Below are 15,145 nucleotides of genomic sequence, written 5' to 3' on the forward strand. Positions count from 1 at the left end.
CTGCTTTCTATTAAGTTAAAAACACCAAGAGAAGAAATCAATATTTCTGCCATCACAGGGGCAGCTCTAGATGTCCTCCTTTTTCATTCTATAAAACAGAGTAATATAGTTTAGCACCTCAAAGGTGAAGCAGCTGGTACTTGTTTTAACAGTGAATTTCCAGGCCGGTACAGCAGAACACTCAGGGTGTCATGTGAGCCACATGCAACAAAAAAAAAAAAAAAGCATTTTGCTATTATAAATAAATCAAGAATTATTTCTGGACCTCAACCATACAGCTGAGGTCCAGTGGTAGCTATAATTAACACAGCAATTCACTGTAAATGTATAGAAGACCAAGAAGTACCCTGCATTTTCTGTTCAGATGATGTGCCTCTATCGCTCTGGTATTTTATATCATTACTCTCACTCGCTGCACCAGGAGCAGGGTGCTACCCGAGGACGAGATGGACAGCAGCAGCTGAATATCTCCTCTCTCGCTCAGTGTGCCTCTCTCGAAAGTGGTGGTGACCCTCCATTCTCTTATGAACTGGATGCTTGCTGCTTGGTCCTCATTGCCAACATCACTGCAACTAAAACAAAACAACAACTTGAGTGAGCTCACTTTTCCAGTTACCCCAAGAGATATCTACCCATGGTATATACAGGATCTGATGAGGACAGATAAAAATATTCTAGGCCTTACATTTCAGTTCCAAGTTCTGATTTTTTTTTAAAAAAATTTATTTTGGATATTTCTTGCTTGTCCCCATAGAGTGGAATATATTGCTCCTGAGAAGAATGAAAAACAAAATATAGTTATTAAATATAGTTTCTTATTGATTTTCTAAATCTAACAACAAACAACTGTTTTAATAGTTGCAGTTTCTTTTGGAAGCGTGTGCACTATTTAAATTTCAGATTTTATGGTGCATCGAAGATAATTATGATTCTGCCATCCCAGTGCCAAAGACACCCAAGGAGGTGGCTATGTGATGCATAGTCATTGGACAAAAACGACTGATGACCAGTGAAACCAGAACACAACAGCTGCAAGACAGATAACTACAACACAAACACTGCCAAGGGTCAATGATAAACCACCAGCACCTAGGATAAGTATGAAGCCCAGTGAGGTAAGAGCTTAAAATTAAACTAGATGGTCAGTCATAGAGGGACTTTACCAAAAAGATGCAGGTGATATCATAAATAATAACCTATCAAAATGTATAAATGATGATATATATACCCTACTTTTTCTAGCTTTATAAGACACATGCAATAAGCTGGTTGGTTCTTGTAAGCAAGAGCTGGACTGATTTAATAATAAAATTTTTATTCTTTTTTGATGATTGAACAGTCAATATTAGCATCTTTGTTGTGAAGACACTCACTGACCACATGTTCAACTGCTCATTAACACAAATGTCTAATTAGCCGTTCACGTGGTAGTAACAAGTACTGAGACATATAGACATGGTAGAAACGACCTGTTGAAATACAAAGAGAGCATCAGAATTAGGAAGAAAGGTGCCAGATAGGCTGGTCTGTGTATTTCAGAAACTGTGATCTACTGGGATTTCCCCACACAACCATTCAGGGTCCATAGAGAATGGTCTAAAACAGAGAAGATATGTAGTGAGCTGCAGTTTTCTGTGAAAAAATGTCTCTCTAATGCCAGACGTTAAAGAGTAATGCTCAGTCTGCTTCAAACTGATAAAAAGGTAGTAGTACCTCAATTACCAGTCTTTATAATCAAATTATGCATAAGAGCATCTCTGAACACACAGTGCCTTCAAGCAGCTGGACTAAAACAGCAGAAGACTACATCGGGTGGAGCTCCTGTGAGCTAAGAACAGGAAGGGGAGGCTACATTTTGCAGAGGCTCACCAAAGCAGGACAAAAGAAGAATGGAAAAATATTGTCCGATGAGCCTCAATTTCTGGTGTATTAGATTAGAATTTGATTTAAACAACATGAAAACATGTCTCCATCCTGCCTTAAATAAATAGTTCAGGCTGACACACTTTGGGTCCCCTACCTGAGTGTTGCTGCTGACCATGTCCATCTTGATGTTTCGCGCAGGATAATGTGCCTTTTCACAAAACTCAGATAATCTCAAACTGGTTTCTTGAATATTGCAGTATGCTCACTGTACTCAAATGGCCTCCACATTCACCAGATCTCAGTCCATCGGAGCTCCTTCGAATGTGGTGGAACTGCAGATTTGCATCATGGATCCACAGCTGACAAATCTGCAGCAGCTGTGTGATGCTGTGATGTTAATATTGACAAAACCTCTGCAGAATTTTTCAGCACCTTCTTGAATCAATGCCACAAAGAATTAAGACAGTTTTGAAGACCTAAGGTAATCCAACCCAGTACCTATAAAATGTACCAGCTTTCAAACACACTTCTGCGGGAATTGCAGTGGCTGGCACATACTCAAAATAAAGTGAGGACACTGGTCTGCTATTCTGCACTGTGTATTTATGAAATGTTTAGTGCTGTCTACACTATTTATTGGTATTTTGGTGAAAGGGCTTTATTTTGAGTTGACATGCCCACTACAATAAAATCTGCTTTTAATGAAACATGTACAGTCTGACAATATGAGAAGCTATAGACCAAAGTCACCTCTGCGTGAGCTTTAATAACAATGACACATCTGTTGAAACATTTGCATCATTAAATAAACAAATCAGCACAGGTATGAGAAAAGTGAAAGAGTATGCAAAGCACATGAGTCCATGTCTCTAAATTTTCCTAATTTTATTATATATACAGGGAGTGCAGAATTATTAGGCAAATGAGTATTTTGTCCACATCATCCTCTTCATGCATGTTGTCTTACTCCAAGCTGTATAGGCTTGAAAGCCTACTACCAATTAAGCATATTAGGTGATGTGCATCTCTGTAATGAGAAGGGGTGTGGTCTAATGACATCAACACCCTATATCAGGTGTGCATAATTATTAGTCAACAGGGTCGCAAGAAGCGTGTGGAAAAACCAAGGCGCAAAATAACTGCCCATGAACTGAGAAAAGTCAAGCGTGCAGCTGCCAAGATGCCACTTGCCACCAGTTTGGCCATATTTCAGAGCTGCAACATCACTGGAGTGCCCAAAAGCACAAGGTGTGCAATACTCAGAGACATGGCCAAGGTAAGAAAGGCTGAAAGAAGACCACCACTGAACAAGACACACAAGCTGAAACGTCAAGACTGGGCCAAGAAATATCTCAAGACTGGTTTTTCTAAGGTTTTATGGACTGATGAAATGAGAGTGAGTCTTGATGGGCCAGATGGATGGGCCCGTGGCTGGATTGGTAAAGGGCAGAGAGCTCCAGTCCGACTCAGACGCCAGCAAGGTGGAGGTGGAGTACTGGTTTGGGCTGGTATCATCAAAGATGAGCTTGTGGGGCCTTTTCGGGTTGAGGATGGAGTCAAGCTCAACTCCCAGTCCTACTGCCAGTTTCTGGAAGACACCTTCTTCAAGCAGTGGTACAGGAAGAAGTCTGCATCCTTCAAGTAAAAACATGATTTTCATGCAGGACAATGCTCCATCACACGCGTCCAAGTACTCCACAGCGTGGCTGGCAAGAAAGGGTATAAAAGAAGAAAAACTAATGACATGGCCATCCTTGTTCACCTGATCTGAACCCCATTGAGAACCTGTGGTCCATCATCAAATGTGAGATTTACAAGGAGGGAAAACAGTACACCTCTCTGAACAGTGTCTGGGAGGCTGTGGTTGCTGCTGCACGCAATGTTGATGGTGAACAGATCAAAACACTGACAGAATCCATGGATGGCAGGCTTTTGAGTGTCCTTGCAAAGAAAGGTGGCTATATTGGTCGCTGATTTGTTTTTGTTTTGTTTTTGAATGTCAGAAATGTATATTTGTGAATGTGGAGATGTTATATTGGTTTCACTGGTAAAAATAAATAATTGAAATGGGTATATATTTGTTTTTTGTTAAGTTGCCTAATAATTATGCACAGTAATAGTCACCTGCACACACAGATATCCCCCTAAAATAGCTAAAACTAAAAACAAACTAAAAACTACTTCCACAAACATTCAGCTTTGATATTAATGAGTTTTTTGGGTTCATTGAGAACATGGTTGTTGTTCAATAATAAAATTATTCCTCAAAAATGCAACTTGCCTAATAATTCTGCACTCCCTGTATATCCAGAGGTTAAAGCAGGACAGAACGATCCAGAATGACATTCCAGCTTTTCCGCTTAATGCATAATCAAATAGGTGAGTTCAATTTCAGTGTGCTGCAGCCTGGTGTTGTTTCCAGTTGAAGGCATGGAAAATGTAGTCAGTAAATTACAAGCAAACATTATCCCACTGTCTTGCTGACACTGTGAACACAATATAATGCCTGTTATTTATTCAAGGTGCAGGTGAACATAAAGTTGGGATTGTGGAACTTCAACATATAGTGAGCATAAAGAGAGCAACTGTGCTTAAAGTGCTGTCCCCCAGGGAAGAAAAAAAATAGTGATGGCCACCAGTGCTACCCCTCAACTTCCTAGTAGATGCGCCTATGGAGTAAATTAGAAAATGCTATGTTATTTTCAAAAAAGCTGACTTCTGACCTTGAGGTTGAGGTCATTGAGATTCAAACTCACAGGGATTTTTAGTAGCTGGACCTATGGTATGAATTTCAAAATCCTATGTCGCCTCATTCTCAAGTTCTTGCATTTACAAACTTGGGTGTCCAGGCTGCCTGCCCCCCTGGCAGAGTGACAATAATACCGCATGAGCTATTGGCTGAGGGGTAAAAACATCTGAGAGTCAGAGAAAGACGTCAGTAAGTCAATGAGAGGACAGGAGAGGAATTTATATATCCAAAAATATATATACCAGCTTCTGAAGTGCGGCATCCCTGAAAAAGCTAGAAAACCACTGGGCTAAATAAATATAAAATCTGCCACGACAGTAGATTTAATATCTTCTTACATGTTGATAAATTGTGCTGTCTAAATCTATAAAGAGTAAAAGTAAAATTCAGAGTCAACAGAGCACGGGTCAGCAGATCACAGCATGCTCACAAATAAAACACATTTACGGGAACAAAGAATATAAATTATTGTTAGAAGTTATTCTTTTTCACATGCTGTACTCCTTCATCTGATCTAAGGGTTTAACTCTAAGTACAGTTCGTGTCTAGTGAATATGAAGTGTCTGTGTTTATTTTTAGATTTTACTACATTTGCAAATACTTTCCATTGTGCAGCTCATGTTGGACTTCACTGCAATTAAATTGGTCAAGACTTACCACACAGAAAAGCATCTTACTGCTCTTTGGTTTCGCTCCAAGAAAGACTATTTAGTCTCTTTTGAAGAACAGATTAGAATAAAAACAAGTGAAGAAGTGCAGAGCTGGGTGAATTAGAAAAAAGTGGAATTACTACTTCTGGTGACACTTTCAGGACTTGTTATAGCAGTATTTGCAAACTCGTGGAATGACTAATGCTTTAAATCACCTCAATGTGACCTCAGCGCTACAGATATCCAAACAATTATTCAAAGGTTTAAATTTCCCAGCCAAAAAGATAATCAAGTCAAACCATGGCAAGAAATTTGGGAGTCAGTTGAGGTCAGATGTCAAATTAAACCAATGGAAAAGGAATGGAAACCCTATAACATAGACTGGCTTTGGTTTCTGTTGGTTTTAATTTTTCTGTTTCAGTTGTGACAACCCTGCCATGCAGTCCTTACACAACTGTGTCTTTTCCTCTTAATCAGGCACTGTGTGCTGCCTACATTTTATACCTGGTCCCTTCTTCTCTTTCTGAATCCCTCTGCCTTCCTACACTTTGGCTGTCTCTTCACTGTACTTCTGTAGGTGCTCGTCATCGTCCCTGAAAAGCTTCAGGGACCACAAGCTCGTGTGACGCATTCTGCCCCCTAAAGGACTAAAAAAAGAAAACGTCCAGTCACACTCACAGCATTCAATATGGTTCACAGATGTCTCTGGAAAAGCAGATTCAAAAGAGTCGCCAGAAAGAAATACTCATTCATGACACAATGCAATTCACCTGAAACAAATAAAAAGACTTTATTTCAGTGATTATTAACAAGGACTGAAAGGAAGAGGGCACACTGTGATTCTACCCTCCCCTCTGCATGTTTCAGTCATCATCAACCATAATCGCTTGAACATTCTGCTGCAGGCACCAAGTTTGAAGAGAATACTGGACTGTTCACACAGAGAGGCAATTAAAAACCCCACAGCCAGTTCGGCAATACTGCAAGGCCACCATGGGCTAGACTCACACGTAGCTCAAGAATAAGTCCATGTAGAGTTCCAAGGCAGATACGTTGCTGACCTCTGTGTTTTGTTCAAAGGAAAACCGTGCAGAAATTTCATTTTAAATAATTTGAGTCTCTTTGTTGTTCAACGTCCTTCTGGAAAGGTAATGTTTTTTTTGTTCTCAGTTCAGATGCCTTTTGTAAAATAAATTATTACAGAAGTACATAAAGTTCTGGCAGCGGTCTGTCCATGTCAGTTTCACAAGGAAGAGGAGAGGGCCATCCATCAACTGACCTTACCCCCATCTTCATTTTCATATCTGGAGGCAAAAATAAGAGAGAAGGGGCACACTCCTAATGAACGTTTTCAAAGTCATCATCTCACACGCAGCCGTGACATCATCCACTCAAGACCCTGGCACAACCTACAGGTTAAAAAAGAAAGAAAGACATTGGTGGAATAGAGTGGGAGAGAAAAACAAAGAGAAAAGCATTAAGATAAAAACTTTTATACTGTACAAGAACAAAAGTTTAAGGGAAACTAATTGCTAATACTCTGGGCCTGTTACTGGTGTTATTTAGTAAAAGAATATGAAAAATATTTAAAAATATTTAAACTAAGTCTGCTAAATTTCACCCTTAATAAGCATCTCTTATTTTGCACCTGATGTGGCTCTGTGGTAGGTGTTGCTAGGAGTATTCAAGTGCATAATTGGCATGAACTGAAAAGAACTGAGCACCAGCGCCAAAGCTTTGGCTCTGTCCTATAAGTCATCATTAAGCCCCCATCCCAAATCTTTACAGCCAAGTCACACATATCGTGGCGATCGTGGCTCAAGAGTTGGGAGTTCGTTATATAGGTAGCTATAGCTATATATATATATATATATATATATATATATATATATATATATATATATATTATAGGTAGCTAATTTATTTTATACAGTTGGCTGATGGGTTTGTAGTCTTTCATCAAATTTGTACACAGATATCTTTCCATAATTAACATGATGAAAGCTCTAGGGTGCACAAAAGCCTCTGCATGTTTTTTCAGTAGTACATATACGCGGTTCTGCTACAGCTCGGCTTTAACTTTCTATTATCAGATCTGTGACACACTATATTAATACGTTTGCCAGAATACAGCAGTTAATGGGACTTCTTGCTGCAATTTATAAATACCTGCAGTGTCAAACAGCATGCAGGGAAAAGGAAATAGAAAAAAGAAGGACCACTGAGTGCATTTATGCACAAAACAGTAACTTCGTTAACGTACAAATGGGTCGAGGCTTGAAGCTAAATAATGTTTTGTGTCCTCCAAAAAGACACTGTTAGGCTTCCTGAGCTGTCAGATTTATCCACATACAGCCCCCAGCTATTTCTAACTGAAGAGAAACATATTGATTCTACTTTAGCTGACTCTCATTGATCTGAATTGCTGTTTCTGGAGAGAATCACATGCATGAAAGCTGCGCTTGTAATACTGTGGCTGGTACATTATTTGCTTCCTCATTGGGTCTGCTTTGTTTATGACTGGCTAATTTGTGCAGCTTTTGGTAGAAGGAGAGTCATTTCTCAAATGAACAGGCTGCCTCTTTGTTAATAAATGAGAGCAATGTTAGTAGATCACCCTCACAACTTTCCACTCCCTCCAGTGCAATTTGGAGATTTTAGCTTCATGTTAATTTGCCCTGCTTAGTAAGTCTGACCCTTCATCACATTTTCCCTGCATAAAAGCAAATACTATATAATTATTTAATGCATACGTAAATTAAATTTTCTCATATAACAAGTTTATATCCTCACCCCTCTCCTGTGAGGGCACAACAGGCCTGGATGTGCCACTGGTGGTCTTTGACGGAGGTAAGCTGGAGGCTCTGGGAGATCTCAGCCACAGACATGCATCCTTTCACATCCTGCTTATTGGCAAAGATCAACAGTCCTGCCTTTCTCAAGTCCTGGAGGCCAGAGAAGAAACATCAACAGAGAAGCCAAGATAAGGAAACATTTGTTTGCTTTATGTGTATTTTTAACACTGTGATGAGTTAACAGTACAGACAAAATCTCATTTACTGAAAAATGACTGATAGCATCAACTCAGAAAGACATTTCATATTCAGTGTACATACAATGAACCAGAAAACAATAATATTGCTACACACTTAAGTATATTTTCAGTAATATTTGAAATTTAAAAATGAAGCACCTTGAGATCAAGTTAATTTCTACTAGATTCTGACATGTGAGAGAGCCTCATAAATAATGACTGCTGCATGGGACACATGGTTTCCATTATTTCATACAACAATCCATTAATATTAATTTGAATATATCTAATAAAATTACGTTATAATTATAAGGATCTTTGTCACTTTTTAAACGGTACTCACTTCATGTGCTAGCATTCTGTAGAGTTCTTCTTTGGTTACTGAGATCCTTTCTCTATCTGTGCTGTCAACCACCACAATTACAAACTAGTCGTAGAAGAAAGGGAGAAATAATGGACAAGTAATTAAATAACAACCCCTGCCAAACCACAGGCACAGTCATACATAACAGCACTGTAAGGGGAAGTTTTCAGAGTTTTCTTTCATTTAGTCAGAGTGAACATAATCTCATACCTCTGTGTTTGTGTAGTATGTATTCCACGATGACCTAAGAGACTCCTGGCCTCCGATGTCCCACATCAAAAAATGAGTGTTGTTGACGACTATCTCCTCCACATTGCTCCCAATTGTTGGGGATGTGTGTACCACCTCATTCATTGAACTATTAACATAAAAACAATCTTTAGGTTATGTTGACAAGCAACATTTACAGAATAGCCACATCTATTTTTAATACATCATATGACTTGAGGAAAAAAAAAAAAGGAAATATAAAGACGCTTACTGTACAAGTCAGATTTGGATACTTACAACTGATAAAGAATTGTGGTCTTGCCAGCATTGTCCAGGCCCACAATAATAACTTTGTGCTCTGAAAGGCAAAAAGACAAAGAAATCACAGACTAACAGTGACATCAATATCTGGGTTTAATTGCTAAGGACTAACTGATGTATGGCTCTTATGTAAACAAAGTGGTTGCTTCAAAAAGATGTCTGAATTGAGAGAATCAAACAATGAACTTTTTACTAATCCATACCGTCCTTTGGTACAAATTGTGTAGCTTCACACATCTAGCATCAGTGGGACATTGTGATGCTGCGAACAGTGTACCTTCACAGCTACAGATGAGTTAGTGGGCGGTTTAAAGCAAGCTTGTAGAGTCAGGCTGCAGCCATCAGCGGCTGTGGATATAACATACAGACGTATCTTTCTAATGCACAAAAAAGCTTTAGTGAAAAAGATAAACAAGATGTGACAGCTGGGATCGATTTCCATCTTACTGCTGATACAAACAGAAGGCAAGATGTCCAATAGCAGACACAAGCATAAGTCAAAGGTAAGGTTTTAACTTTAGCCTAGAGTGAAGGAACAAAGCACTGATTATTATTTTCTTAAAAAAAAAAAAAAAAATTATGAAAAAAATGATGTTCCAATATTGCTGGTTGGTATAAGAGTACATTTGGTATACTGGTCATAATTTCTTGAATAACAGGAATTTTTCAATTTCTATTATCTAGATGTATGGCTTAACTAGAGCCTGACCAGTAGTATTTGCTGATATACTGGTACCAGTATTTATAATGGCCAATAAACAAAAAAAAAAAAAAAAAAAAAAAAAGTAAAGAAGGAACAAGAGAAACATTCAACCGTGTTATGAGTGTTGATGTGAGGGCTGCAACAAGTAGTAAACTAAAAATATTTGAATATTTAAATAGAGTTTTATAAAACCATGTAAATGTTTATTAGGAACAACAACATACTACAGCACGTCTTTGGGCCAGTTTCAACTGCACTGTCTGCCATAACTGCACTAAATAGTAATGAGGCCCTAGAACAGGGGTGTCAAACTCAAATACACAGTGGGCCAAAATTCAAAACTGGAACAAAGTCGCGGGCTAACGTTAATATTTATTGAAATATATTTATTCCTCCAGATATGAGAATCTTTTAGAATATTTTCTTATGGACTCAAACACGTTTTGCTGAAAAATTGAATATGGAACAAACAAAGCTTAATACTAAACAATATATATATTAGCTGTATAATACCAGTAGGCCAGCTCTAATAGTAATTTGGTATGGCTTCGCGGGCCAAATGTAATTAGGCTGCGGGCCAAATTTGGCCCGCGGGCCAGAGTTTGACACCTATGCCCTAGAATGAAGGACAGAACAAGGGTAAATGTAAGGTGAATAAGATTATATAATAAGTAAGTGAATAAGAAGAAAACTGGGGCAGAGACTTTAAAAAGCATGACGGCACTTAACAGAAAAATGTTGAATACAGACTGGGTAAAGCTTTCACATTTTTACATTATTATGAATATTATTGTGAAAGTTGTTCTAGAATTTGTTGATGCAGTTTTCTGCAGAATAATAAACCTCTGTCCATTTTTACTTCTGAGAAACTCACTGCTCTACTCAGTTATGTTACTGGCCTGTCACCAGTTAACCTAGTTAGTTACCTAATAAAATCCTCCAGTTGTTTTTTTTTAGTAATGCTTACTTTTATGAAACATTTGATGTCTTCTATGTTCTATTATTAATAAAATATGAAGTCATGAGATTTGCAAATCATTTTCTATTTACATTTTACAAAATTAAGTAACTTGGAGTTGTAATAAAATTGGGCTTTAAAATGAGGTTGTAATAACAACAATAATGATGATGATGATGATGATGATGATGATGATGATGATAACAACAACTTAATATACTGTGAAAATGCCTTACAGGTCATATAGCCCACCACTATGATGCCATCTCTATAAGAGAGCGAGATGAGGACTGAGGAGGAACAAAGACTGGTTGATGTCATTAGAAAAAAAAATAGTACATGACAGAAAAAGCATGCACTACCTTCTATTTGTATTAAGCTGAGCTTAACAGACTTATCTTCGTGTTTTGTTTATAGAAAAATCTTGCGTCACAGGACAAATACACAAAGCCTGCATTAAGTCTCCTGCATTAAGTCTCTCTTTCCTATGACTGTCTCCGGCGACAGTCATAGCAAAGAGATGAAACACTTTTGAAATATGGGGAAAGCCAAAAACTGTACTTCCTCCACTTCCGTAACATTGATTCATTAGTGTTGAATTCTCTCGCAGCTGTTCTGTTCCCATGTTGTTGCAGTATATTAATAACTAACCTCTTATTGTGGATGAATAATCTCAGTTGTTCTCCTGACTGAAGTTTGGCCTGTGTATAGCATCCTGCTATGCGATTGCATTTGTCCCTGACCACCAGAATCCCTCACGTTAACTTTTATCGAGTGGAAAAAAAGTTGGTGTTCATCCTCCAGCTTCACTGTGCTAATGTTATGCTAACATAGCTGTGTCGCTAGCAATCACGTAGCACAACATTATATACCAGGTAGTCCAACTTCAGTAACCCTGCAAACGCCACTGCTGTTTAGTTTTCTCTCTTCATTTATGTTGGAAGTGATAACAGAGCTGTACGTTTGAATTAGTTTCAAAAATCTCTCAGTCAGAACATGGTATGTCATGTTTAGGTGGAAACTAGCGAGCTAACTTCCTGTTAACTTCTAACTCCGTTAAATTTAATAAATTATGTTTTCATGGATGCCTGGATGTTAAACTTAATTGTTACACCTGGTAAAGCAGCATCGCTGATGATTTAATTAAAGATGGAAGAATTTAGACCGTTTTTAACTCTTAGTGTTTGTTTGACTTTGGGACCTGAACTGGACGGAGTTTTGGACCCAGATTACTCCGAAGCTCCTCACTACGGCAGCCGTAATGCTCTGACAATCCATCAAGCAGTGCAGCTTACCAAAGTTGTACTAAAACATTTTTAACAGATTTCTGCACACCAAAATCGGTTCGAGGTCAGTAAGCACAACCAGAATTCATACTTAAGGCGCACTCTCGATTTTTGAGAAAATTAAAGGATTTTAAGTGTGCCTTATAGTGTGGAAAACACGTTATACAGAAGAAAAGAATATATCGCGATATATATCGTTACCGCACGTGCTTCAAATTATACTGCGATATGGATTTTAGGCCATATCGCCCAGCCCTACTGCAGCTCTTCCAACTACAGCATTATCTGTACAAGCTGTATGTTCGAAAAGCCTGTTATAGTTTTGTTTATGTAAATGTACATGGAAAACCCAACCTGTGTTACTCTGAATAAAACTGCTATCATGAGATAAAACAGCCACTTAAAAGCTATAACATTTCATTTAAACTGGATACACAGACAAATATCAGCATCAGCCTGTTGGTTGAGACCTATTGGCTCTTAAGTTTTAAATACTCCTATGCCTTTTAGCACATATGATCTATAATCTGTTATGCTGAAGAACACAGAACATAGAAAGCGTTTATTTGCTTACACTAGGGAAGGTGAAAATAATTTATGTGCTCTGGAATATTTTTTGGAAGACAGCGAAGAAAAGGAATGCCTATTATATCTTATTATTGTTTCTAGATCTATTACCATACTCGGTTTTTGCATGGATCCCCAAACTAACCTTTGACAAAACAACTTGTAATTCAAGGAAATCATAAAAAGTCCATAATCAGCGTGTAATCACGTACAGCTAAGCCTTCAGCTAACAAAACTAAAACCTCAAAACTGAGGAAGTGAAAACTTTTGCAAACAGATCTGTGCAAGGTGAAAAATGAGCTTTATATATGCATTCTACCACACACAAAAATGTCATGTCATGTCAACATGCCATGTATGTTAATGTGCTTCTGTTCTTCCACTGGGTTGTCTCAGTCAGCTGGGTGAATGGTAAGACTTCTGAGATTTGGAAGCGCAGCTCTGAGGCTACATCCAGGGATGACAATAAAAGCTTTTCAGGCTTCAGGGACAGGATGGGTACAAGAAAATAAGAGCATAATTTAGAATTGAACAAATGGCAAATGTCTGGTCCTCTGACTCAGATGCATTATTATAGTATTGTCTGGCCACAAAACAGCTTATATGCATCTTGACATTACTACTACATGTTTCTGGCCGTTAGGCAGATAATTAAAACACTACTCCTTACAGGGATTACTTTTTTGTGTACATGACGACATTCTCTAACACATCAGTGTAAAGTCTCCCATATGTGTTAAGTTAACTTGAGTTAGAGTGAAGCTAGGTGACTGCAAAGACCTGTTATGATTCACATTATTTTCATACACAAAGTATTTAATGATCCTTTGTGCCCCTACAGAAGAGACCACACCCATCTGGTTAGACCTGTTTTATCGCAGGATAAGTGTGATCAGAACATATGTATTTGCTGTGATCCTTCCCTCTAAGTGGACAAGCGAACCCACACAACTCACCAACGAAACGGTTCCCAACAGAGCTGCTGGATCCCCTTACTGTAGGTGTCAAGGGTTCAGATTCTTCCTTTAATTTGTCACCTATCAGAAAACTCCTGACACTAATCTGATAAGATTAAGTAATCACACTGGCAGTACAAAGTCAGTGTGATTCAGTCTAAAGTCAATCGCCTTGTTAACTGGAGAATTTTGCTGATGTAGCTGACTTCTGTGTGCTCTGTTGGTGTAGCCATCTCCAGTCTCAATGCCGGTGTCAACCCGGACTGAACACCGCATCACACTGTACCTCGGGGTTCAGGTTACAGAGGTTTCGCAAGGACCTGTTTACTGATTCAAGATCACTAGCCAGGAATCTACTTGGTTTTGCCTATCTGCGCTCTAGAACCCGAGAGCATAAATAATCTAACACAAAGTTAATTCAGAAATGGAGCGCCATGTTCGCAGAAAAACTATCATCTTTGCCGGTCCATTGGTGAAATGCTGACCATAACGTTAAATATAAACGGTAAACCATGTGGCAACTTTTAAATTCACCGACAATACCAATAATGAAACAGTAAACGTCCCGTTAGGGACAGAAACTGGTTACACGGCTAATTATGAGAGAATAGACCAGCGGGCCTTCTCTGACCACGGAGCCCCCTTAGCTCCTACACCTTCGACAGTTTCATGATGAATGCCGCAGCACCATTCTTACCTTGGTGGTTAAAAAGCCTCCATAACTTTGTAAATAGTATTCCCATGGCTGACTGTGATGAATTTCGATGCCAGCTTGTAATAGTTCGATGTACCTTAGCTAGCCAGCCTTGTTGTTCAGTCCTGCCAACTTCAACTAGCTAGCTAACTACAACGACGATGACCTGTCAAAGCATTCAAATACAACTGCCATACTTATATGAACTGAGTTCTACTCTACATGACCTACGGGGTGAAAATGTAGGTCCGACGACTGATTTACTGTATGAAACAAAACCGAAAACGCTTAACACTGTCACTTGCTAGTTCGTATCAGCTGGCTGTTGTGAAGTACCCTGCGCTGTCAATCTTGCGCATGCGCGTCTAGTATCTTATGGAGCGCTATAAGGAAGGAAAAGCATTTATTATATTATATTATATGATATGAAAACTTCATACACAACAGGTTTAATAATTATTAAATACAGTAACAGGTAAATTATTTTTTATGAATATTTCTATAAGCAAAAAACAAAAACACCCCACTGGTATCCATACAACAGCATAACAGCAGTTTATTTCATTACAGTTGTAAAATGACAGTGCACACAAATTCTAATCAATGCATCATTCTCTCACAGGCAGTATTCAAATCTTTTAAATCACTGCTTATGCTCCACTGTTTTGAAACTACAACAATAAAAGCTACTGTGTAAGGAAAATAAGAACGGAAGCCTGCTCGTCAGACTTCCCTCTGCAGAATCACAGCACAATGAGATCTCTGGTCTATGACCTGAAATAAAACG

General features: G+C 38.5%; 1 protein-coding gene across 1 annotated transcript; it reads right to left on the reverse strand.

Moving 5' to 3' along the window:
* Window positions 1-6,030: 6,030 nt before the first annotated feature.
* arl5a (ADP-ribosylation factor-like 5A) lies at window positions 6,031-14,722 on the reverse strand. Its single transcript, XM_040034779.1, has 6 exons — window positions 14,362-14,722; window positions 9,171-9,231; window positions 8,874-9,021; window positions 8,643-8,726; window positions 8,059-8,210; window positions 6,031-6,674 (listed from the first exon to the last, which is right to left on the reverse strand). The coding sequence occupies exons 1-6, from the start codon at window positions 14,405-14,407 to the stop codon at window positions 6,626-6,628; spliced, it is 540 nt and encodes a 179-aa protein (XP_039890713.1). The 5' UTR covers window positions 14,408-14,722; the 3' UTR covers window positions 6,031-6,625.
* Between the last annotated feature and the right edge of the window lie 423 nt (window positions 14,723-15,145).

This window comes from Simochromis diagramma, unplaced genomic scaffold (genome assembly GCF_900408965.1).
Source record: "Simochromis diagramma unplaced genomic scaffold, fSimDia1.1 OVJJ01000091.1, whole genome shotgun sequence".
Classification (NCBI taxonomy): domain Eukaryota; kingdom Metazoa; phylum Chordata; class Actinopteri; order Cichliformes; family Cichlidae; genus Simochromis; species Simochromis diagramma.